The following is a 24099-nucleotide window of genomic DNA, read 5'->3' as shown; positions in this document are numbered from 1 at the left end:
TTTAGTAAAAGTAGCCTGCTTCATATGTCTAACTCTCTTGGGCGGTTCCCTGTTCTATCTCCTATAAAACAATTTCATTTGGAGTCTTCTGCTGAGTTTTAACATCAGAAAAGATGAAAGCTTTGGACCATTGTTGTTGTTTAGTTCTTAAGTCATGTCCAACTATTTTGCAATCCCATGGACTGTAGCCCGCCAGGCACCTCTGTCCATGGGATTTCCCAGGCAAGAATACTGGAGTGGAAAAAAAAAAGAATACTAGAGTGGGTTGTCATTTGTTTCTCCAGGGGATCGTCCCAACTCAGGGATCAAACCTACATCTCCTGCATTGGCAGGTGGCTTCTTTACCACTGAGCCACTGGGGAAGCCCAAGCTTTGGACTATGGTTATTATAAACTCTCTTCATTCTCCAAAAGCACAAAATTAACTTGTTTTCTTATAATTAAATTACTCCACTGACTACAACAGCACAATCAGAAGCTTCTAGCATTTCTGTATCCTGTGACAATGGAGAAGCAGCCCTGTGTGGTTCCATGATGGGAGTCCTCAAAACATGCCAAAGATAGAGATGGAGATATGGATGAATTACACTGTAGCAGTCAAAGCAGGCAATGTTCAGGCTCTGCTTGGGCAACAAAACAACCAATCTCTTCTTTTTTTGATCCTAGGTTAAAACAAAGAGCTACCACCAATAGCTGAAATTTGGTGGTGGGGGTATTCCTAGAGAAAGTCAGCTTTGTTAAAGTGCTATCAAATCTCATGCCAGAACCACCAAGAAAGTAGGAAATCCCCTGAACTTGAAACATTTCCCCCTTGCCCACTCTATGATGATGGAACTTCCTTTAGTAACCAAGGAGGCATTAACCCCACCATGGCAGGGTGCAAAGAGATAAAGCTAGAGAATGGGATGGTCTAAAATAATTAACAGCTCTCTAAAGAGTTGGCCCTGCTAACATGGCTCATTCTTTTCAATTATAGGAATACATTCCCTTGGTTTTTTTTTTTTTTTTTTTTTTTGGCCCTGCCATGCAGCACGTGGGATCTTAGCTCCCCAACCAGGGACTGAACCCATGCCCCCTGCAGTGGAAGCTCACAGTCCTAACCACTGGACCACCAGGGAATTCCCAATACATTTCCATTTTTTAAAAAGCTTACACATGATTAAAGTCATTAGGAGGACTGAAAGTACTATCTTTTTCTTCAAACAAACGAAATTGCTTTTTAGCACACGTTAGAAGGAATACAGTAGTAGAAAGGGTGGGGCTGTAAAAACAAGACCTGGCTAAAAGATACCACTTTTTTGCTATATGACCTTGGGCAAGAGCAAAATGCATACCTGCCTCAGCGGCAGCTCCATCACAATTATAACACCATATTCCACAGTGTCAGGCAGAGAGCAAGTGAGAATGTATCTAGAAACTTTTTGGTAATTCCTGAAGTCTCATATACATTGTTTTTATGACATTAGAAGAGTACACAGTTTATAATAATTATTGAAATATTTTTGTCTTCAGGATAGATTAAAAACAGATTTTATGTGAAAACACATATTTTACCTTCACTGAAACTCATACCCCTATTCATACATGACAAAAAGAAAGGGTCAGCTGAAAGCCAGAGACAGGGACAAGAGCTTGGGAAAAGGCAGCAGTGTTACCAAATAGATACAAAGTCTGCTGCTTTCAGTACAGTGTCCTTTTGGAAAGAGGAAAGGTCCTCCCCAACCTGCCCCATTTCCAACTGGGCACAGGAAATCTATTAACTGAGGGAAGGAGAAAGAGAAAAGCACTTTAGTAACTGCAACTGCCAGCACACACCAAACCTAAGAATTTGCTAGGTTCTAATATGGAAAGAAAAAGATTTTAGAGCTGCTCAGAGAATAGGACAGGAATCTTACACAGAAATAGAAGAAAAGAAAGGAAGATAGATCCCTTGGAACCCTGATTTCAGACATTGTTCATTCTTAAAAATACAGAAAGCTATATTCTCAATTAAGTTTTCTTCTATAGTGTATTTACATACTGGTGTTTTTTATTTTATTTTATTTTACCATTTTATAGAGTAGCTAACACAGGCAGTGGTCAGCTCAGTGGGGTGGCTGGTGAATGCACGTGGACCATGACCAGTCATGCATTGCCTTCTATGGAAACTACAACTGAAGATCTAGAAACCATAAGGGTTATATGCCATTTCTATAAACCTCATCCATGTACTACTTTTTTCTAATTTTCTGTTCCCTCTTCTCCTTGCTTTCTTCTGCCATCCATATTTCTTTTGTAACTTCCAAATTGCTCTCTCTTCTATCTCCTTTCCACGCAGAAAGACTGTACAATTTTTTAAAGGTATGATAAGCTTTTAAAATACAGAGATACCCATATTTATACACATTTTGTCCAGTTGTTAAGGAAACTTTTTTCAAGATTGAGTCTATGATGGCACCAAAAAACTGTAAGCATTTCACAAACGTGTTACTTTTTATTTAAAGAATTCAATAGTGTCAAAATAATCTATTTACATGGGGTTTTCACAATCCATGTTTCTCTGTCTTTTATTATCTGGGATTATAAACATAACAGGGCTTCCCTGGTGACTCAGACAGTAAAGAGTCTGTCCACAATGCGGGAGACCCAGGTTTGACCCTGGGTCAGGAAGATCCCTTAGAGAAGGAAATGGCAACCCACTCCAGTATTCTTGCCTGGAAAATCCCATGGATGGAGGAGTCTGGCAGGCTACAGTCCATGGGGTCGCAAAGAGTTGGACACGACTGAGCGACTTCACTTTCTTTTCTATAAACATATCAAGACAAAACGTTATAATAATTAATGAACTAAGTCTTCATCTCAAGAAGTGAGGAAAAGATCACCAAAACAGTAAATTTTTATAAAGTTGAAGGACAGCAGTTCTGCTTCCAGCCAAGATGAAGCCACATGGACAAGACTCACCCTCCATGCAATGCAACTCACCCACAAGGAGGGAAAGCCTGCATGAAGCAGCAAAGATCTGGCACAGCCAAAAAAAGAATGTACACTATAAACCATAAAGCAATCAGTGAATAAAACCAAGAGTTAGAGCTAATAAGCCAAAAAAAAGAGATGAAGTGAAATCATTTTAAAAAACCTAATTCAAAATAAAGCAATAAAAGAGGGAAAATGACAAGAGGGAAGAGGACAAACAGAATCAGATAGCTGCCTCACCACGCCACCTGCTCTGGAGCGAGTCATGGTGGTGGCACTGGTGGCCTGGCTGCTCCTGGCATCCATGGCTAGCAGCAGGACTTCAACAGCCTCAAGGCCATCAACATCCAAGGCAAGTTGGTGTTGCTGAAGAAGTACAATGACTAGGTGCCCCGGTGGTGAATCTGGCTAGTGAATGTGGCTTCATAGACCAGCACAGCAGGACCTGGGGCCCCAGCACTTCAATGTGCTTGCCTTCCCCTGCAACCAGTGTGGCCAGCAGAAGCCCGACAGCAACAAGATTGACAGCTTTGCCCCACCGCCTACAGTGTCTCTTTCCCCATGTTTAGCAAGACTGCAGTTGCCAGCACTGGTGTCCCCCCTGCCTTCAGTACCTGATGGAGACTTCTGGCAAGGAGCCCAGCTGGAACTTCTAGAAGTACCTAGAGGCCCCAGATGGAAAGTGGTAGGAGCTTGAGACCCAAGCGTGACGGTGGAGATCAGGCCCCAGGTTACAGCGCTGGTGATGAAGCTCATCCTGAAGAAGCAAGAAGACTTATAACCACTTTCCCTCCTCTCCCCCATCCCGTCCCCCCACCATGCATGAGTGACAAGAGCAAACTCAAATGGTGCTACAAAGGGAGAGACCACAGACTCTCCTCCACTCTTATCCTGATACTTAATCCATCACTCCTGTCAGGGGAAAATTCTAGTAGTTTGATTATTTGAATCTTAGAGCAACCTCTAGGAACCAGTGAGAGTTCTTGATCAATGACTTACCAGCCGGTAAGAACCTCTAGCCAATGAAAACATGTGGCAAATAGAAGCATTTCAAGCAATAATCTCCTATGTATAAAGCGGGACCAATTCCTATCTCACAGGGCTATTGTGAGGATGAGGATGAAAAGCCTATCGAAGTGCCAATGGCAGTGCCAGCTAACCAGGAGGCATTCAAGAAATGGCTTTTGCATATAAACCAAAAAATAAGTTGTGATCAACAAAAACTTGAACCCAACATGAATTTCTAGCCCTAAGAATCAGAATCCAGGTCAAATATTTGCTGTTGTTCCTGTTTTCCTATGTATTTTTTTTCAATTACAAAAGTAATGCAATTCATTGTAAAATAATACATGATACAAAATAAAAAATGAAAGCATCTCCCTCAAAAAATAATCAGATAGCTAGATGAAATACTAAAACTTATCGCTAATCACATTAACTAAGTGATCTAAGCACCTCAATTAAAACTCAGACAATGTAAGATTATGTAAAAAGATCCAACTGCATTGCTTCCTAAGTGTGTTAAGAAACACACTTATAATACACAAGGGGAGTGACATCAGCAACATGGCAGACTAGGAAGCTCCAAGCTTATGTTCCCCAACAAAAACCTAAAATTAAATTTTAAAAGAAAAAAGCAAGCAAGCCGAATTGTCAGAACCAACTGTGTCAGCACTTCTGGAAAAGTCACAGGTTTACAGCAACAGAACAAGTGTCCAATCAAGAAAAAGTCATTTTCAAAATCATGGGAAAGTTTTGCAGCATTCTTACTCACCCTCATCCCACCTTCTCCCTAGGACGGTGGTAGTTGCCATCTGAAAGCAACTGCCTGGGTCCTAGTCCCCTCCCTTGAACTGGAGGAAACACAGCAGACTATTTGCAAATGGTTGCCTATGTGCTTTCTCCCCATCCACCATGTTCCATATTCCTTTCTTCTGGCCTTCTTTTGGATTATTCATCTATTTCCCTCCCTCTTGTTTGAAATGCGTACCTTTTATATTTTTTATTTTTATACCCTTATTAAAATACAGTACTAGTCTAACTTAGATCTTCTAGAAGATGCATTTCTTAGTATGCCCTAAACTGTATTCAATTCACAGAATCCTTCCTCGGCTAGGTCTGATGTGTTGCTAAACTCATCCATTGACTTTTTCTACTAAATGCTAGTTTTAGTAATATAGAATTCTATTATTTTCTGTTGACCAACCACAATACAATGGTATTAAGCAAATAACAGCTACATAATCACAACAGTAAAAGATGTTTATCAGTTTCACAGTAAGTAGCCAGACAAAAAATAAAAGATAATTCTTAAGTTTTGCTATTATCTAGATCAGATCTATCACTTGTTTGGTTCTTTCTCATTTTCACTTGTTTTCATTTTCACTTTTAAAGGTTTTAAATTTCTTTTTCACATGTAATCATCTCTATTTCCATGACCAGAATAAGCATGTTTTACACTGATGTCTGAGGATTCTATTGTGTCTCTGTGTTACTGTATTGTCTTATTTCTCCTGATTCTTAGGCATGTTGTCTTTTCAAGGTGTCTTTGGTTAAACCAGGGAAGTTATTTTGAGTTAATTCCTTTTAGGTGGATTTTTGTCTAGGACTGATTATTCATAGCTAATGAGGACTTATTTTGAACCAGCTCTTCACTCCTGCTTCATCTGCAAAATGGGGTAATAGTGCTTAAACCACATAGTCTTCACGAGAACTTCAGTTCAGTCAGTTCAGTCACTCAGTCGTGTCCGACTCTTTGCGACCCCGTGGACTGCAGCATGCCAGGCCTCCCTGTCCATCACCAATTCCCGGAGTTTACTCAAACTCATGTCCATTGAGTCAGTGATGCCATTCAACCATCTCATCCTCTGTCATCCCCTTCTCCTCCTGCCTTCAATCTTTCCCAGCATCAGGGTCTTTTCAAGTGAGTCAGGTGGCCAAAGTATTGGAGTTTCAGTTGTGAGGACTAAATGACAGCTTATGAGTTCCTGGATCCAACACTTTTATTTTTTGCTTAAGCCAGTTTGAGCTGAGTTCCTCACAGCAACTACCTCCATTTCGCCTGTATCCACAGCATGACTGGAGGTTTGTGGGTGATAAGGCTGGGCTGAGTGCCCCTCAGAGGGGGCTTCACAGGCCCAGTGCAAAGGCAGCAGGCTTGGCGGGGGAAATGATCTCTCAGCCACCCTGATCAGGATTCCCTTCCTCAGTGTGAAGGGCTGGAGTGCTTGTCTACGTCCAGATACTGCACACTAGTCTACTCCATTCTGCCCCACGGTTGTCCCCATTGGAGCTCCGTTTCTCTGAGGTGAGAGCTGGCACCCACAGGAGGGCTCAGGCAGGGGCTGTGCGTGCTTAGGTGGCATCTTATGCTCACACAATGCTGCACCCATTCTGCAGGAGGTGCTCCATCTCACTCTTCTGTGGGATGAGGCTGGAGGGACCCTGCCTGGTGGGAAAGCTGCGGTCACGGTGGGAGGCTAACCATAGGGACAACACAGACACAGCCCATCTATCCTGTCACTGTGGGTGGCTTGGGCCAGATGTACCCACTCCTCAGAGGACACTACTGGTGGCCTGTGAGGTGGTCTGGTTAGTACCTTTATATCCAGAACCCAGCCATTTGCCCCCACACATGCCTGTCTGTTCCAGGCACACCTTTCCCACAGCAGTTGAGCACAGGTCCTGTCCACTACCATTTCCATCCTGGGTCCACAGAGGTCAAATGTCCCCTTTGGGGACTACTACCTCCAGTGTAAGTGATGAGGTGTCTGGACCTCTGGACATAACTCGAGCAATTACTTGACCTCTGCATCTGTTTCCCCACCTGAAACTGGCAATGACAACTCCTGCATGAGACTCTTGTGAGGATTATGATGAGTCAATATTTGCAAAATGCTTTGGAAAACACTGGGCATGCCGTTGGTTCTGAAAATTTTGTCTGGCGCACAGATGGCACTTCACAAGCACTTAGAATAGGACCTGGCACACAGATGGTGCTCAATGAGCACTCAAGAGCAGCAGCCATCACACACCTGGCATTCACTACGCACACAGGCACAGTACTGGTGCTTGGTTAAGGATGTGGAAAGAAAAAACCCACAATGCCAAGGAACACACTGGCACTTTTATATATACACAGAGCAAGGTACAGGGTCTCAATAAGAAAATACACTCTGTTCAGGTGTACCCCACCCCCACCCCCTGAGAACACCCCAGATTGAGGACAAGAGGAAGGGGAGAATCATAAATAGAGAATAGAAGGGAAAGTTAATGCTCTAAAGGGCAAACACGAGCAGGGAACACACTGCTGGAAGGAAACACAACCTCGTCTTCCCTGGGAGAGCGCAACGTAGCAGCAAGGAGAACAGTAGCCACAACTAAGCCTGTGACGCCTGGCATGGGGCACCTAACTTGGGTTAAGAGAACAGGGGTGGCTTCAGGAAGGAAGAGAGCCGGGATAGCTTCCTTCCCGGTGGCAGGGCCAGGGCCCCTCAGTTTACATCCATGAACTCCGATTTGGGTGGGGCACCGCAGGCAGAGGATGCTGGGGGTTTTGACGAGCTGGCCTGGGTTTGCAGACGGCGTACCACATCCTGGCGTTGGTAGAAGAGGACATAGGCTGCCTTGGACTGTGGGAAGACAGGAGTCAGTGTGGGTCGGGGAAGAAGGTGTTGGGAGAAGGGGAAGAAGGAGGATGGGTATCACCTCAATCTGATTCTCCGTCACAGGTGAGACGCTGCTGTCATCGAAGTAGTGCCACTGGCCGCTGTCCTTGTTGCAGGCAAATGTCGTGTCTGTAAGAGAGGGCAAGCGGTCCTCACCCACCCTCCTGCCCCTAAGAGGGGTCCACATTGGCTCTCTCACTCCTCCGACACCAATGACCTCGCCACTGGTTCACACATCTACTTACCCACTGGGGCATCCCAACCCCATCGCCCCCGCCATGAGCATGCCCCCGGTACATACAGTGTCCATCCCGCAGGCCCCCATAATGGTTGGAAACCGCGATGAGATCATATTTGTACAGCTCTGGGGCTGAGTCATTCTGAGGCTTGATGACAAACTCAGAGAAGTCGAGGTCCCTGTGGGTGTGGCAAGGGTTAATATCAGTGGCGCCCCCTTCCCCCAGTCCCTGCCTTCCTCCCCACCCCACCCTTGCCCCCAGCCAGCCTCCCCAGGCCCCAGACCGGATAGGAAACTCCACAAGGGTGTCCAGCTTTTCTCGGGAGAACTTGGTGTAGGAAAAGCGCTTCAGGTGGATGATGAGTGTCTCTGGCAGCATCCACAGGTCCAGCTTCTTGGTGGCCAGCTGGTGCTGCTTGCAAGTGGGGCAGTACCTAGTGATGGAGCCCAGGTCAGGACACTTTCTGAGCTCTTGTTGCCATGCAGCTTTGATGGGCCACATCTGGTCCAGAGACACTACTTCTACTCCTATGTTACTCTAGCATGCTTGTTAAAACCCTGCCACGTACTTATCAATTGCCCAACGTATGCATTTTTGTACTGGCATGTGTTTTTGTTTGGATTCTGGTCTGGCAGACCCTAGTCATCTTTTTGAGCCTGCCTCTGTCCCTCTCGCTTCCTCTCTTCTATTTTACTCACTCACTCGCCAGGTATTTGCTGACGGTCTACCATTGATATCTTTGGCACTACTTCATATTTGTTTCCTTTCTGCTTCGTGGAAGATGCTCCTCTTATTTTTGAGATTGGTTTTATCTTTTCAGTTCTTTCTGTTTCGTTTATTCTCCAACAATCTAATGAGTGTCTACTGCACAGCCCACACCATTATAATCAATGAGAAGAGACACACAGTGAACTTAAAATGTTTTCACTCTCAAGGGACTCTAACAGGAAAGACAAAAAAACGATGTAAGAGAAGAATCTAAGATGTGACATCAAGGGAGCAAGAAAGAAATGCTAGGCTAGGACAAAAATAGCACATGGAAAGAATGAAGGGAGCTGATGGCTGGAGGAGGAGCAGTTTTTAACAGAAGAGTAAGAGAAGGCCTCTCTGATAAGGTGACATTTGAAGAGAGACTTGAGCAGAATGAAGGAGGTCAAGTCCTATAGATAACTGGAGGAAGGATGATTTTGTGAAAAGGAACAGCTCGGGCAAAGGCTGAGGTGGAAATAGGCTTGGGGTGTTGGTGGCCAGAGTGGCAGGAGGCAATTGAATGAGCGGGTGGGGGAAGGAGGTGTATTTAGTGCTAACAGGGGCTGGGCGGAGGTGGTCCCACCCAATAGCACCCCAGAGGCCCCATTCTGGTCCCTTACCAGGGGTTTTCCTTCTCCAGGGTCTCAACGGTGGTGAAGAGCTCAATGCATTCCTGCAGCCGCACTGGTGCCTTCTTCAGCACGTACCCGACACAGTCATGCTTCACGTAGCCCTAGGTTGGGGGAGTGGATGGCCAGGTGTGAGGATGACAAGTGAAAGTCACTCAGTTGTGTTGGATTCTTTGTGACCCCATGGACTGTAGCCTGCCAGGCTCCTCTGTCCCTGGAATTCTCCAGGCAAGAACACTGGAGTGAGCAGCCATTCCCTTGGGGGATAAAAAGGAGTGGGGGTGGAAGATGCACGCCAAGTGGTTAAGGGCATGGACTTTGAAGTTAAGAATCCGAGGCCCTGGGAGCTCTGTGATCACGGCTCAGCTGAAGTAGGAGAGGGTGTGTGTGGCGCCAACTGAAAGTGCACCCCCCTCCCTGCCATACCCGAGATCTCCTTTACCTCAGCCTCCACCTCGTCATAGTAACGCTTCTTCATCTCTGGGTCCCAGTCGATGGCAATATACGGCTGGGCTAGGGGTGAGGGGAGGTGGTCATGGGCCCTGCTGCCAAGGAAAACCCCCTCCCGCCTCCCCAATCCTGGCTCACAGCTGAAGGAGACACCATGGGTATCCTCGTTGAAGGTCGAGCGATCACTGGTCCCATTGGAATTCACTGTCTGCAGGGTGAAGAGGTGCTTGCGCCGTGCCCTCTGGGGCCAGTGAGATGGCCCAGGAGAGTTGTCCACAGGGGCCCGACTTCCGCTCACGACTCCGGAGCTGGGCCCAGCCTGCTCCAGCCCAGGGTCTTGGGAGCTGCCCTCAGTCACATGTCCAGGCTTAGGGAGGCTATCCTTATCCTCCAGGTCTGCTAGGATAGGGGAAGGATGTCAGAGGTGGGAATGTGTGAACCCCAGTGGGCTGAGCAGCAATGCATATCCAGGTGGACCCTGTGTGTGTCAGACCCACCCCAGACCCACCGCTGACCCACTGACCCTCCCTCAGGCCATGGGAGACGCTCATCCTTGCGGATCCATGTACAGACCCTCATCCTTGCGGATTCTCTTTCCTTCCTCTTCCTCACCTTTCTCATCCCCGTCATCCTCATCATCCGAGCTGGGTCTGGTCACATAGCGTCTGCCAACAGAACAGAGGAGACTCTCAAGGAGGGCCCCAAGGGCGGGAAGAACACAGCCCAAAAGTCTACTTTGCTTATGATGGGAAGCCATGGGTCAACCCCCCCACACATAGTTGTAGAGGAGGAACCAGAAGGTCTCAGGAGATGTCACAGGAACATGGGAAGAGATGGCCTGACAATGGAGGATCTTGTGGGGCACAGTTAAGGAGTATGGATCTTAAGTATGATAAGCCGCTGTTATACAGATACATGATCAACTGCACATTTCCATCAGGAAAGGCCTCTGAGGAGCATGAATAAGTGCCACGTGAGGGAGAGGTGAAGCCAGATAGTGCACTGCTGTTTGCCTGGAGGGATTCTGGGTTTTAAGCACAATAAAAATCAATTGAAACACAAATAACCAAGACTCTCCCAGGAAGACAATTAAGTACAAGATGATGTTATCTGCCGTGTTCACTCCTATATCCCCAGCACCTAGGCGAGGTGGTGGCGAAGTCAGAAATTTAGAGGAAGAGAAAAACCTACAAGTTACTCTCTGGCCATGTTAAGTTTGAACTGTCTTCGGGAGCTGGATGGGAGGTGGCAACCAAGCGGTTAGACACCCAGCTCTGAGTTCTGACCCCACCTCCCCACCTGACCCGGAAGCGCAGACTCACGAGAGGCGGTACAGCAGGATATGATACAGGGCGTCCCATGAGAGCCGGTCCCGGGGCACCGACACCAGGAGCGGGTGCCCAAAGAGCATCAAGCCGTAATAGGAACTGTTATAGTCCCGGGCTGGGGTGCGCTCCCGCAGGTAGATAGGAAGCACAACATCCTCTCTGGAGTTCTCACCAACAGCAGCCCTGCCCGACACCTCATATCTGTGGGAGATGAACATCAGGTCCCGTCTGATAAAGATACCCAAGAGGGATTCAAGGACTCTGCCCTAGTTGCTCCAGCCACTCACAGCCTGAAAGTATTTTTAAAAGGGTCCAAAGAGTCACCCAGGGTTTTGGATCATTTACACAACACCTTGTTTGATGTGAGATAAAGTCTTTTGGTGTTATTAGAGCACTGAGGGAGTTGACAACAAAATTTTCATGACACAAGGATCTAAAACAATTTTTTTTTTTGGAAAACTGCTTGGTTACAAACAACTTTTCTACTCATAAAGCACCTTCTATTTCAGTTACCCAAACATTTCAAACATCTTTTTTCTTTTTGGCCACAAACCACATGGCATGTGGGACCTTAGTTCCCTGATCAGGGATAGAACCCATGCTCCCTGCAGCTGAAGCACAGAGTCCTAACTGCCAGGGAAGTCCCAAAATTGTTCTGAATGCTTTTATGTTCAGAAAGCAGCTTAGCATTCCTTATCTTAAAAATCATTTGGTTTTTGTGGCGTGCAAGGTGAATAAGGAGGAGCCTTCCTCACATAATAAGGAAGAAAACACCCAAGGACAGCCTGCATAAGGATTTCACCCTACTCACTGACAGCCCCTAGCAGCCTGCCCTGCTAAGGTACACGGCCGAAGCCCTGAGAAGGCTGGTGCCCTGTTAATCAGGCTGAGGAAGGGAGAGGGAAGGTAGTTAACAAAGGAGGTTCCTAAGAAACCCCCATCTCCCCTGGTCTTCTTACTCACATGAAGATATCATCTCGGTCTAAGATGCTGCTCAGGGACTCCTCCAGCTGGTAGATCTTGTAGAAGCGGTGACTGAAGACATCAGCCACCATCATCTGGGAATGGGTTACGGAGAGGGGACCGATCAGTCTGCAAGGTCTCCCACAGGCCTTTCTGCCTCCCTTGGTCTCCTTGCCCCTGTATCCCATCTTCCTTCCGTCTGCAGAGCCTCACCCTTTCTGGCGAGATGCCAGTGTGTTTGGCCAGAGCCACACACAGATCCGAGATCTTGCCTTTCTTGGGGACCACGAGCCGGTGCTGAGGGAGAAACGGTAACCACAGAAGAGCAGAAGGATGTGTAGTGAGTTAGTGCAGGAAACCCTGAGGTATGGCTGAGTAATCAAACCAACTCTATGAGTGCAGGTCCCTCATTACACCCCCGTCCTCATTCTCCTCATACCTGCTCCGGCTTGCGGCGAGGGTCCATGGAGACAAAGAAGACCTCCATGACCCTCTTATGGCTCACAGGCAGTGGGACACTGAGGTAGCAGAAGGGGTCGAAGGTCACAGACACATTGCCACAATCAGGGCACACCAGTGTGGACTTGAAGAGGCCATGGAAAGTGTCCACGATCACAGAATCATTCCGCCGTTTGTGGTTCTGCCAGGCTTCCTGAGCAACCTCCTGTTGACAGTGTTGTGCTGGGTGGTGAGGCTTGCCAGGGGCTGGGGAAAACCATGGTTTGCAGGCGGGATGCACATGGGAGTAAAGGTTAAGGCCACTGGTAAAGTCCAGAGACAGAGTTATAGTGAGGGCCACCTGGAGACTGTGTTGTTCACTGTCAGGGCTGGGGGTTACTTGGGGAAGGAGACTGGGTGGGAGTTAACTCTCACTGGGTGTGGGAGCAGATGTGGAGATGTGCTGAAGACAAGAATGGGACTGAGGTCAGGGAAGATGAGCTTAACCAAAAATGGGGAGTGGTGAGGGTACCCCAGGGAGGACAGAAAATCCCTGTGGCAGAGGTCCTAGTGGCTTTAACAAGGCTCTCATGATGGGGGTCTTCCGGAAGCACCCACCTGATCTGGCCTCCCAGCAGCGTCACACAGCTCCACATATTCCTTCTTCTTGACGCGATTGAGGTCCTCGTGTAGGCCATCCAGGAGGAATGACAGCAGTTCCTGTGAGTCATGCTGCTGGTAGCCCAGAAACTGGGACGCAAAGTGGCCGACCTTGGTCTGAGGAGATGGACGGGACATCTAGGCATGAGGGAGGCGATGCATGGGGGTTGGGGGGCAGAGAGGGGCTAGCCAGGGCTAAGCCATACCTTGAACACCTGGGGCACAATGGAGCGGTGGTGGCCAGACCACGCCTGTTTCACCAGGTCCGCATAGGCCTGTGCAATCTCCCCCTTCATGCCCAGTGGGTTGCAGAAGTTGAGCTCCTCCACATATTGGTTTTTGAGGAAGTACTCGGTAAGCTGCGGCACGTTACTGAGGCACTGCAGGAGGCAGAAGCCAGGTTGAGTGAAGGGGAAAAAAGAGGTAACCAAAGTGGGGATGGATGAAGGGGGAGGAGGACGAAGGGGAAAGAAAGGAACGGGCAGAGGAGGAGAGATCAGCATTTCAGGAGAAAGAAGAATGTGGTGACAAAGGAGAGGAGACTAGGGAAAGCAGGGAGCAAGTGGAGAGGAAAGGCACAAATATTTCAGAAAGAAACATGGGCACATCAAGCCAGACTGTGGGGACCTAGCTTCCAACCTGACCCCTTGCCCTGCAGTGCCCCCGACTCTGTCCTCCATTTCCAATTCGCAAATCCACCCCCATGCTGCACCAAACCTAGACCTCATGGTCCAACCTGCAGGGCCGAGTTCATGAAGCACGTGTTGCCCAGATTGGTAAGACCACAGATGCCCGGCTGGCCCTGGAAATCCTCTTCCTCTTCCAATGTGCTGCTCCTGAGACGGATGAGAAATTTTTATCAGCTGAGGAACTACCAGGCCCAGGGAGAATGTGCTCATGGGCTCAATCTGCTAACTGTGGGACCCCACTCTGGACCGGAAACCCCGAAGGCTCACGTGGCATGTGGCTGCGCACTGGGCCAAGTGCCATCCTTGTTTCGGGTCTCCATGACAACCACCTGGGTTGGAAGAAGAGGAGTAAAAAAACAGGGAAGGCATTCATGGAGGACCCACGGGTACTGAGCTCTCACTTCTCTGGAATCTGAGCATGGCCTGTGGGCGAACACGTCCTCCCCACCCTCACCTGCCCAGTCTTGAGAGAGGCGTCAAGCACTGAGACACGGGTGTTGCACAACCTCTCAAAAGAGCCCTCCGCGTTCTTGATCCACAGCCGTGTCTCTTCCTGGGGGCTCACCAGAAACTGCTCTCGAGCGGTTTGCAAAACTAGGTCTGTGGAGGGGGATGGTGCACGTTCAAGGTCTTCCTGGCACCCTGAAGGATCCCCTCCCTTCTTGACTGCAGACTCCTTAGGTCACTGGACCATGACTGTTGCCGGGAATGCCAATCCATCCCATGACCCTCGGGCTCACCAACAGAATCTGTCTGGCTGAATTGAGCTGTGTGAGGTGTGTCCATATCACTGTGCTGGACGAGCACCAGTTCTACTGGGTACACTTCAACCTTGTGGATGCTGGGCAGTTCCACAACCTGCAAGGAGGGAAGGGTACACACACTGGCATACCCACCATGTGCACACACCGACACAGGGTGACAACCTCTGCAATCAGAGGATGGAGCATCCACAGAGACGAACACACATGGCACAGACACATGTATGAAGCTGTGTGAGGTGAGCACACACAGGCAAGCAAACGCAGGGGGCACAGCAAGATACCATCTAATGACCTAAGAAGGGTAGAGCCAGGTGTATGGATATAGTGGACATGAATACACAGGTCTGGACCCATCCTGGACCTTTAAGGTCTTCTTCCTATGCTTCCCCCCACCAGAAGCCAAACCCCACCCCACAGCACCCGCGCCACCCACTATACCTTGCGTTCAATGGGAGGCTGGCCATGCTCTAGACCATACCAGTTGACCAGGTAATGCCAAGCAGCCGCTGGGAGCAGCACATAGTCCTCACCTTCCACCAATTCCTTCTTGAGGTGCCAGTTTACCTGGTCTGCAGGAGGGCGGGGGGAGGTGGCAGAGGAACAATCAGGGAAGGAAAGTGATGAGTCAGTCTGGCCATCTCACCAATGACCTAGCACAGAGAAGGGGCTCATGATCGTTTGTTGGGACAGAGATGACAAGAATTCCAGGGCTCGGCTGACATGGGGAGGCAGAAGCCTGGTACCTTCAAAGAGTTCAGCATTGTTGATACAGCCAGGAAAGGTGCTGGAGTCCTGATCTCCTCCCTGCACGTACACCTCCCACTGCTTGTACCAGTGCTGCCCCACGAGGAACCTGGACCAGACAGGTGACAGGGGTGTTACACAGTTATCTGGTGGTGAGTGGTACCACATCCCATGGTTATTGGACTAAACATAGCCACAAGTTACCAAAAGGATAAGTTTCATGAACATCTGAAACTAATACAGAGCTAAAAAATAAAACAACAACCAAAACCAAACTCATGCCCATGATGCCAGAAAACATGAGGTTTTATTATATAATAAATGATAATTTACTTGTATTAGTCTGTGGGGTAACACAATCAAATTAGATTCAAAATAATTGTTATTTGCCACTAATGTTATAAGACTTCAGCCATTTTTTGAATGTGCAATGTTTGTACAGGATACAAAACTCTTCAGCTGAGAAATGGATTGTTAAATATGGAAAATCCGCTCAGAAATAAAAAAAAAATTTCAACTGCTAAAAGAATCACAAAGTTCTCCTTCAAAAACTGCACACTGTGACCTTTAAAATAATTTTTTTGTCTTTAGGATTTATTTTGATATTATAATAAATTTCTAAGCGTATGGTGACTAGCTTACTCTGTGTAAAACTGTGAAAAAACATGTAACACAAAATTTACCATCGGAACCATCTTTAAGTACAGTTTGACTTGCCCTCTTTTAAAGGAGACACTTCTACATGCCTACTAGGATAAACATTTAGGACTGCTGAAATCTGCCTTTGTAGAATGCCATGACAAATTCTCAAGTCTGCAGAATACCTGATATATAGAAAGTGCTAAATAAACATTAGCTGTTATCATTCCAATCCTAGGGCTTAGACAAAAAAGTTCAGGTACACATAATCCTCATGCCCCATCCCCACCCTCCAGCTCCCACCCCTCCCCCCACCTCGTTGCTCTGCAACGACTTTTTTTTTGGGGGGGGGGGATGGATGCCCCACAGCATGATCTTAGTTCCCCATCCAGGGATCAAATCATGCCCCCCTGCAGTGGAAGCTGACAGTCTTAACCACCTGATTGCCAGGGAAGTTCCAGCTATGCAATTTTTGATACATAGAAGGCTATCCAAAGTATTTAACAGCCTCAAATAAAAACTTTTTTAAAAGTTACATAATGGATGAAAAATAGGTAACAGTTTTCTAGCTATTTAACTCTATACATTGGATTCTTTATTTTTTTTCCATTTATTTTTCTTAGTTGGAGGCTAATTACTTTACAATATTGTAGTGGTTTTTGCCATACATTGACATGAATCAGCCATGGATTTACATGTATTCCCCATCCCGATCCCCCCTCCCACCTCCCTCTCCACCCACATTGGATTCTTTAAAATGGCACTTTTCTTTGTTAACCTGGAATGTCATCCAAAATAGGCAAACTTTTCTGTGGGCTGTTTTATTTATTTGGGGGGTGCTGCAGTGACCCCCACAGATCCCGCACTTCACTCAGTCCAGGGACACACACACACCCTCCCCGCCCCAGTGGTTCATGCCACAGACACTCATCTAGAAGATTCTGTCACGGACCTTACCCTCTACCACTTGCACCTTCAAGGTTTTAATTGCCTCCATGGATGGTCTATGAGGTGAATTTACTCAGTAAAGCTAGTTTCTTGTTAATGGGAACTTTGACACAAAAGAAGGCACAGCTTAACAGGTTTTCTTAAAGCAGATTTTAAAGGAAAATTAACATTAAAATAACTTTTTAGAGTGGTAAACAAAACCTCCACACCTGGCTACAACTTGAATTTCTGAAGCCTTCATAGAAGACTGAAGCTTTACATAAATTTTCACAAAATATTACTACCATGTTTTTTTCAATTCAAAGACACTTTAATTTTTTTTAACATTTCTGAATTGGGATAGCTCATAATCTGTCAGCCCAGGTGACAGTCATGACATATAGAGTTGTCACTGTCTAATGGAAAAGCACACACATCATTACATTTACTCCTATATGCTCATGTTTTTTTTTTGGTTGCTACTGTAAATGTATCTCTAAAATTTTAACTTTCTAATTTCTTATTGCTAATATAGAGAAATAAGATGGATCTTGTTAAAGTCACTTATGTTTCTGTTTCCTTTCCTCCAATTTGTTAAAGTGATATGAAACTTGCACTTATGGAAAGAAATTACTAAAAAATATTGTCTGTCCTCTAGATTTCTTGTGTCTGGAGAAAATATCAGTTACTTTGGTTAATCATTACATTGTTAGGTATAATAATTATGGAGAAACAGAAATATGGATATAAACTAAGATATGATTTCCTACTCATTTTATTAAAAGGTTGTTAGCTTATTTGGATATAAATGTACTATTACACTGTTCTAAATTAACTTATTTATCTGTATAAGCCTAAATGCATAAATAAAAATGGATGTAAATAAGTCCTTTCTGTAAATTGTTACATGAATAATGTACCAAAGGAGGAAAATTAGAATTGGGGTTTTTTCCTAGAAAATGGCTACGTTAACTTATGCCCAGACTGGAAGCTCTTTGTCACCAAATTACTGTTAACTCTCGGTGCCTTTTGACCTCTCTTAGCTCACTTTCTAAAAAGAATTCTTGCTTTTAAGAAAAGTTAAGCTCCTAATAAATATTGCTATTTATCATTGTATGTTTTACAAGGTTGACTATAAATATTTCTTGTCTTCACTTCGATTTATATCTTGTTTTTTTTTTTAAAAAAAAAAACACCTATTCTTGGGATCCCCTTGCCGGTGGTTGAGACCTGCCTTACCATGCAGGGGATGGGAGTTCGATCCCTGTAAGATCCCACATGCCGCAAGGCTACTGAGTACACACGCTGCAACTAAGACCTGATGCAGCCAAAAATACAGAAATAAATATAAAACAATAAACTATTCTTGCTTTGTCTTTCTCAAATTCAGGCCAAAGTAAGAATAGTAACATTGTTCAAATGTTCTTTTCTGCCTAAACTATCTCTGGGAGATACCACAAAGATCTACTCCTTCACCCTACAAAAGGAATGCATTAGGTTTACCTAAAATTCCCCCAATTTTAATTAACTTAAATATTTTAGAAAAGCTCTTTGATTTTTTCAAACTTTTCAAAATTTTTAAAAATGACAAACCAAAAAGAAAGTTTATCTTCCTAGCTTAGTTATGCTTAATTATATATAATTAGATATACTAATATAAAAACCTTTCAATAACTGCATACTTTTGAAGCTAAACAGCATACTCGTGTTCAAGCAACAAAGACTGGTACAATAACTTTCTACCAAAAGATCTCCCCTTCTAGAACTCTAGACTCACAACCCCCCTTCCCTTTTTGGTTCATAAAAAATCTGAGCAGATACTAGGGGTGCTGACTCAATTACAGGGGAATTGTCAGAGGCCTATTATTTATTTCACTCTTTCATTAGATCCAGTGACCAAGGCATAATTATCCTGCATAACAGCTTTAGGAGAAGTCTGCACAGCACTAACCTTTAATGAAGACCCTAGAACTAAACCGACTGAAATTTTCACACATTTGGTTGTCAATTGCTGCTATAGCTGTTACACAAGATAAATATGCCTTGGCCACTGTCTAGTCTAACTTCCAGTGAGAAACTGTTTTCCCTTCACACATCACAATCGATTCTGCAACACTGCATCCAGGTACCCACCTTCCTTGATCTGAACAAAGACAGGCTCATGCTTATTTACCTCTTGTTAGGAAACTATCTACACCCTGCAAACAACCAGAGGCTCCTTCAGCTACCCCAGATACAACTTCAGATAGTTCACCTTTGAAAATTTGCCAAAATACGTATCATTGATTTGAATTTTAAAATTTAAGCTTCTCCCAGAAATTAATCTGTTTAAATAGCCAAATAAATGCCCTCACCCAGATCTGCCAGTTGACAAAAGCTAGAAAGTGCAAATATTAACATGTATATTTAGGTATATGACTTGGGGTAGGTCCGAGACTTTGAAATGCTTTATGAACACAAAATTCCTGATCACTCCAGTGACCCCCTATAAAACAGACAGCAAATTAAACTGGCTTCAATGCTTAACCAACATTGATGGGATAATTTTTTATTGACACATCATAATTTTATTATTCATATAACATAAAATTAACCATTTAAAAATGAGCAATCTAGTGGCATTTAATACATTCAGTGTTGTGCAACCACAACCTCTATCTACTTCCAAAACATTTTCAACACACCAAGAGGAAACCTGGTATGGGTGGGATACTTTTAAAGGCTATTGTCACAAGGCTGTAAAGGTAAGATGGGGCAGGAACCAAAGCCTGCAAGCCCTTCTGAACACCTCCAAATGGGCTATAGCAATATTTCTGTTATTGTTGTTTACTCTCAAGATGGACTGAGGCTTTACCTTGCTGGAGAGCTATAGTGCAATAGTAAAATAAACTGGTTTCATATTTCCGATTTGGGGAATCTCAACTTGTCTCTCCAGTAACAGGAATATGTATTTCGCTAGTACTGAGATTAAAGAACTCTAAAAGGAGCAAACCTCACTCCTATCCTAAAGGCTTTCAGGTGAGAACTTGCTTGCGGCGATGGAGGGCCGAGTCCAATATAGCCGGATGGAGAAAATGAGGGGGGAGGGTAATCTGAAGAAAGATGGGAGAAATGATCAGAGCCAGACACCAGCCTGGAAACTGTAAAGCCCTGCAATTCACTGTAAGAATTTTAGCATTTACACTGCATGAAACAGGAAGACTGTTGGAACGTTCTGAGGAAAGGATGGACATAAAATTATTTTTTAAAAGAATCACTGTGTATAGAAACAGGAAATAGCACTATTACAGTGGAGAAACCCAGCAAATAGATTCACCAAGTGATCAAGGCTAACGTCACCAATGACGTCATATAGATACTGAGTACCCACCTGATGTGATGCACAGGGCACTCGATACGCAGCCAGTCTGATTTCACACATATCCTCCCATAAAAAGAAAGCTTAGACCACAAATACTCTTTAGGGATGCATACAATGGTGGGAAACTGATAACGAAATTAAAAATTCAGGGTAATAATTTCCTGTGGCAGGGAGGGGAATTTTCATCTGGAAGCGGCACAGAATTTCTTAAGGTAACAGTTTGAATCTTAACCTAGGTGGTTAATTCACAAATTTTGCATTATTCTTTAAATTTTAAACTTTGACTCAGAAAAGTCGTAAAAATAATACAAAGAATCTCTGCGTGCCCTTCATTCAAGATTCTCCAAATTTAAATTTTTACTCACTCGGTCATTATTTCTTTAAATACGTCTTTATATATGCTATTCTTTCAACCATTTCAGAGTAAGCCTGCTTACACAATAGATCTTTAACCTTAAATATTTCGGTTCTTTAACCCTAAATGAATTTCCTAAAAACAAAGATATTATCTTTCACAATCACAATACAATGATCAAAACCAAGAAATTAGCAGTACTAACATCTAGTCTACAGACTTTGGTAAACATTTTATCATTTTCCCCATTCATATCTTTTACAGTAAAAGAGAGAAAATTCACTTTATGAGGTGAAAAAAAAAAAAGATTTTTAAATAATTTTTCTGCTCCGGGATCCAATCTAGGATCACACATTGCATTTCGTTATGCATTCGTTAAGTCCCGTTAATTTCTTCAATGTGGAACAGTTCTTCCCGACCTTGAAATTTTTGAAGAGTACAGATCGTTTATTTTTATAAAATATCCATCAACCTGGCCTACGTAAACGTTTCATATTACCTTTGCAGGTCTTACGTATTTCACAATTTAAAAAACGAGATGCAACTCGGCGAGAAATAAAATGAACCCAGGAACAGTACATTTCGAGCAGCGGTTAGCAAAGAAATCAATTAAACAAGTCGATTTATCAAGATACGCATTGATATTTTAAAAATAGCTGTTTTTTCTTGATTACAAAACAAACCACTACTAAAACAGAAAACAAACGTAACATCGAAGGCCCCTCCCGTGCCAATCACCTGCACTTTCTCCCGTCCTGGGAAGACGAGCTTGGCCAGAGACAAAAACCTCGCCGCTTCACAAGCTTTGCTCATTCGCAGGCGCCATTTTCTGCTTCACGGGCACCACCTCCCCTCTGCAGTCTCTTCACAGCCTCAGGACACACCCCTCGGCCTCGTCACAAGCCTCGTTCCCAGGCTCCAGCTCTCTCCACCACGCAGGGTCTGACTCCCTCCCTCTTCCCCCACCCGCTCCGCCTTCAGCTCCCAAACCGCTCTTCGGCCTGACGTCACCGGCATTGACTTCGTTCTCAGGCGCCGCGCAGCAGTCAAGGCCCGCCCCCAGAAGCTTCGTAGCGCCGCGCAGACCACGCTCCCCAGCTCCCCAGTTGCTGAGATCCCCTCCTTCCCAAGTTCCCCACCTCGCTGGCCTGGCCCCGCCGCCGCGGCCTTCCCTTCTCATGACCCGCCCCCTGCCTCCGCGCCAAATCGCGCCGCGCTATCAGGCTGCAAGCTGCACCGCACAGGCTCCACCTCTTTCCCAGACTAGGCACTTCCCCGCCCCTCTCGTTCCCAGTCCCATAGGCCATTCCTCCTCCCCAGGGCGGCTCTCACGTGGAGCTCCGCCGCCTCGTCCCCCACCGTCCCCGCAAGCCGAGGCTCCGCTTGCAGCTCTGCCTTACCAGCTTTCGCCAACCTGCAGCGGACGCCCTCGCCCATTCTCGCCATTCTCGATCTGGCGCCGCTGGCTCTCCAGGTCCGGCACCGCTTCGCGCTGTGGCTCTTGGTCGTCTACCGCAGCCGTATCCGCGGAACTCGCTGCGACCGCCGCCATAGCCGTTTGCCCTCCTCTAGCGGCCACCGCAGCTGGGAATAGGAAGGGCCCCTCAACTGCCACTTCCGGATTTTGGTCCCGGAAACGGAAGCAGAGCCCCCCATACAGCTAGGGGGCTACTGCCATCTTGAAAAGGGACCCCCGCGATGGGACTCGTCGAAGGGCTGGGCAGGCATAGGCACGTGGGCGGTGATTTCCGCCACCAATAGGCGGGGTAAATCCTCCAGTTGGGAACTAAGGACCAAGGTGTCTTGTGGGATTCTAACGCCATGTTGAGTCAGGACAAACGATTGTGCGGAAGGTCTAGGTAGTGGTCCCCGAGGTGGAAGAGGACATATTGGGGTGTGTTCAGGGGAAACTTCCAGGACCTTTCGGTCCCATGCTTTGCTGAGGACTGCGGGCCTGTATCCTGGGAGCGGCCTTTTTGCAAGCCTGACCAGGATGCCCTTCCTTCATTGCACTACCCTTCTCTATCAGAAACTAATGCAAAAGAAGGCATCACTTCCAGGGCGCTACCCCGGCCTGCCGGCCTCTTCCTTGCGTGAACTAGATTTATCCTCTTAATAAACGTGTTGAAGGCAAATCAGCCCCAGGCCAGGTATATTTATTGGAGTTACAGCACTGATAATAATAGTTGGCCCTGTTTCAGTGTTTTATTGCACATAAATAGTAGTCTTAGGCAGCAGGTTGCCTATGGGAAACAATGGGGATGTTGAGGACCAGAAACGTTAATTCACCTTGCCCCTCTAGTAAGTAGTGGAGTTGTGGTTGGAACTCAGGAATTCCAGTTCCAGAGGTGCCACCTTTAAATTCCACGCCAGAGATTTTCAAACTAGGGTCCTTTTTGGCTTTCTACCCGTTCAGGAGACCCTTTCAAGGTTCACGAAGTAAAAACTATTCACAAGACTCTTTCATGGTCATTTTCTATTGCGTGTGCCATGGAATTTTCCAGAGACTGCATGATGTAAGCAAAAGTTCTTTGGATAGCCTTAAGAATAGGAAGGAATTCTGAGACCAAAAGTTTGAGAACCAGTCCACTGCATCAGGGTTTTCAGCTTAGGCACTATTGACATTTCTGTTGTAGGAAGCGTTGTAGGATGTTTAGCTGCATTGCTGGCCACTACCTGCTAGATTCCAGGAGCATCTCCTAGTTGCAAAACTTCCTCTCCGGGTGGGAGAGATTATCTGCTGAGAACCGCTGCTCTAGGCTATGTCTACATTTTCTCTGCTGGGGCTCCTAGCCCTCTTATGTTGGTGGTGACTAAAATTTCCCTCTTTGGCTCCCTTATATCGACCTGCCTATTGGCTGTCCCCACCTAACCATTGCACAAACTCCCTAAGACAGGCTCATGATTCTGGGTCTCTTTCAGTGTATTTCCCTCACTATCACTACCCATTCCCATAGGCAAACGCACACCTTGCCTTTTCACACATTTAGGCCCATGCACACACAGGTGTCCAAAATACCCTTTCTTTGCACAATTTCCAACCCCACTGCCACCAATACACATGATCTCATAATTTACCTCTATCTTCAGTTAACTTCATTAGGGCAGGAATTGTGAATTACTGATGCCAGCCTCCAGCTCAGACCTGGCACAGATGAGGGGGTCACAACTCAGTTGTGTCATCTTTGAGGGAGGAAAGGGAGCAGCCATTTCACCTCAGGATCTGTAAAGTGGCATTCGAGTTGGGTCTGGCACATGGTAGATAGATGCCCTTCAGGCCTACCTGAAGCTTGTCAGGTTCTCTGAACAGACTCTCATTGCCCATCTGCAGACACCTCCTCCCCATTTAATTTGAAGCCTGTCCTTCCTACAGTCCAACAAGAGGCCTCCCTCCCTAGGCTTGTTTTCTCCACTTTCCAGAGACCAATCTCTGCCCACACCAATGACCCTACCAGTTCCTAGAGCAGTTGGGTGAATTCTAGTCCTAAGTCCAGCCTGGCAATCTTGTCCCCTTTTGCAAGGTCTTCATTTCCCCTACCTCCTTG

At 46.0% G+C, this 24099-nt stretch overlaps 1 protein-coding gene and 1 pseudogene across 7 annotated transcripts; one reads left to right on the top strand and one right to left on the bottom strand.

Moving 5' to 3' along the window:
* Positions 1-2683: 2683 nt before the first annotated feature.
* Positions 2684-4365, top strand: LOC122689629 (annotated as a pseudogene).
* Positions 4366-7055: 2690 nt separating this feature from the next.
* USP11 (ubiquitin specific peptidase 11) lies at positions 7056-22216 on the bottom strand. 7 transcript variants are annotated; one of them, XM_043895536.1, is made up of 21 exons: positions 21955-22216; positions 15272-15381; positions 14967-15097; positions 14505-14622; positions 14219-14364; positions 14032-14093; positions 13812-13911; positions 13282-13455; positions 13034-13192; positions 12417-12641; positions 12191-12274; positions 11978-12072; positions 11009-11215; positions 10299-10351; positions 9825-10085; positions 9679-9749; positions 9228-9340; positions 8141-8290; positions 7920-8035; positions 7659-7747; positions 7056-7582 (listed from the first exon to the last, which is right to left on the bottom strand). In XM_043895536.1, exons 1-21 carry the CDS (start codon positions 22104-22106, stop codon positions 7445-7447), a joined length of 2754 nt encoding a protein of 917 aa, XP_043751471.1. In that variant the 5' UTR covers positions 22107-22216; the 3' UTR covers positions 7056-7444. The 7 variants fall into 7 exon arrangements, with proteins under 7 accessions (XP_043751471.1, XP_043751473.1, XP_043751472.1 ...); XM_043895538.1 differs by having other exon boundaries at positions 9840-10085; positions 21955-22215; XM_043895537.1 differs by having other exon boundaries at positions 9825-10082; positions 21955-22213.
* Between the last annotated feature and the right edge of the window lie 1883 nt (positions 22217-24099).

Source organism: Cervus elaphus, chromosome X, assembly GCF_910594005.1.
Source record: "Cervus elaphus chromosome X, mCerEla1.1, whole genome shotgun sequence".
In the NCBI taxonomy this organism is placed as follows: Eukaryota; Metazoa; Chordata; class Mammalia; order Artiodactyla; family Cervidae; genus Cervus; species Cervus elaphus.
Note: the sequence above shows the minus strand (reverse complement) of the source record. Positions and strands in the feature narration are given on the sequence as shown.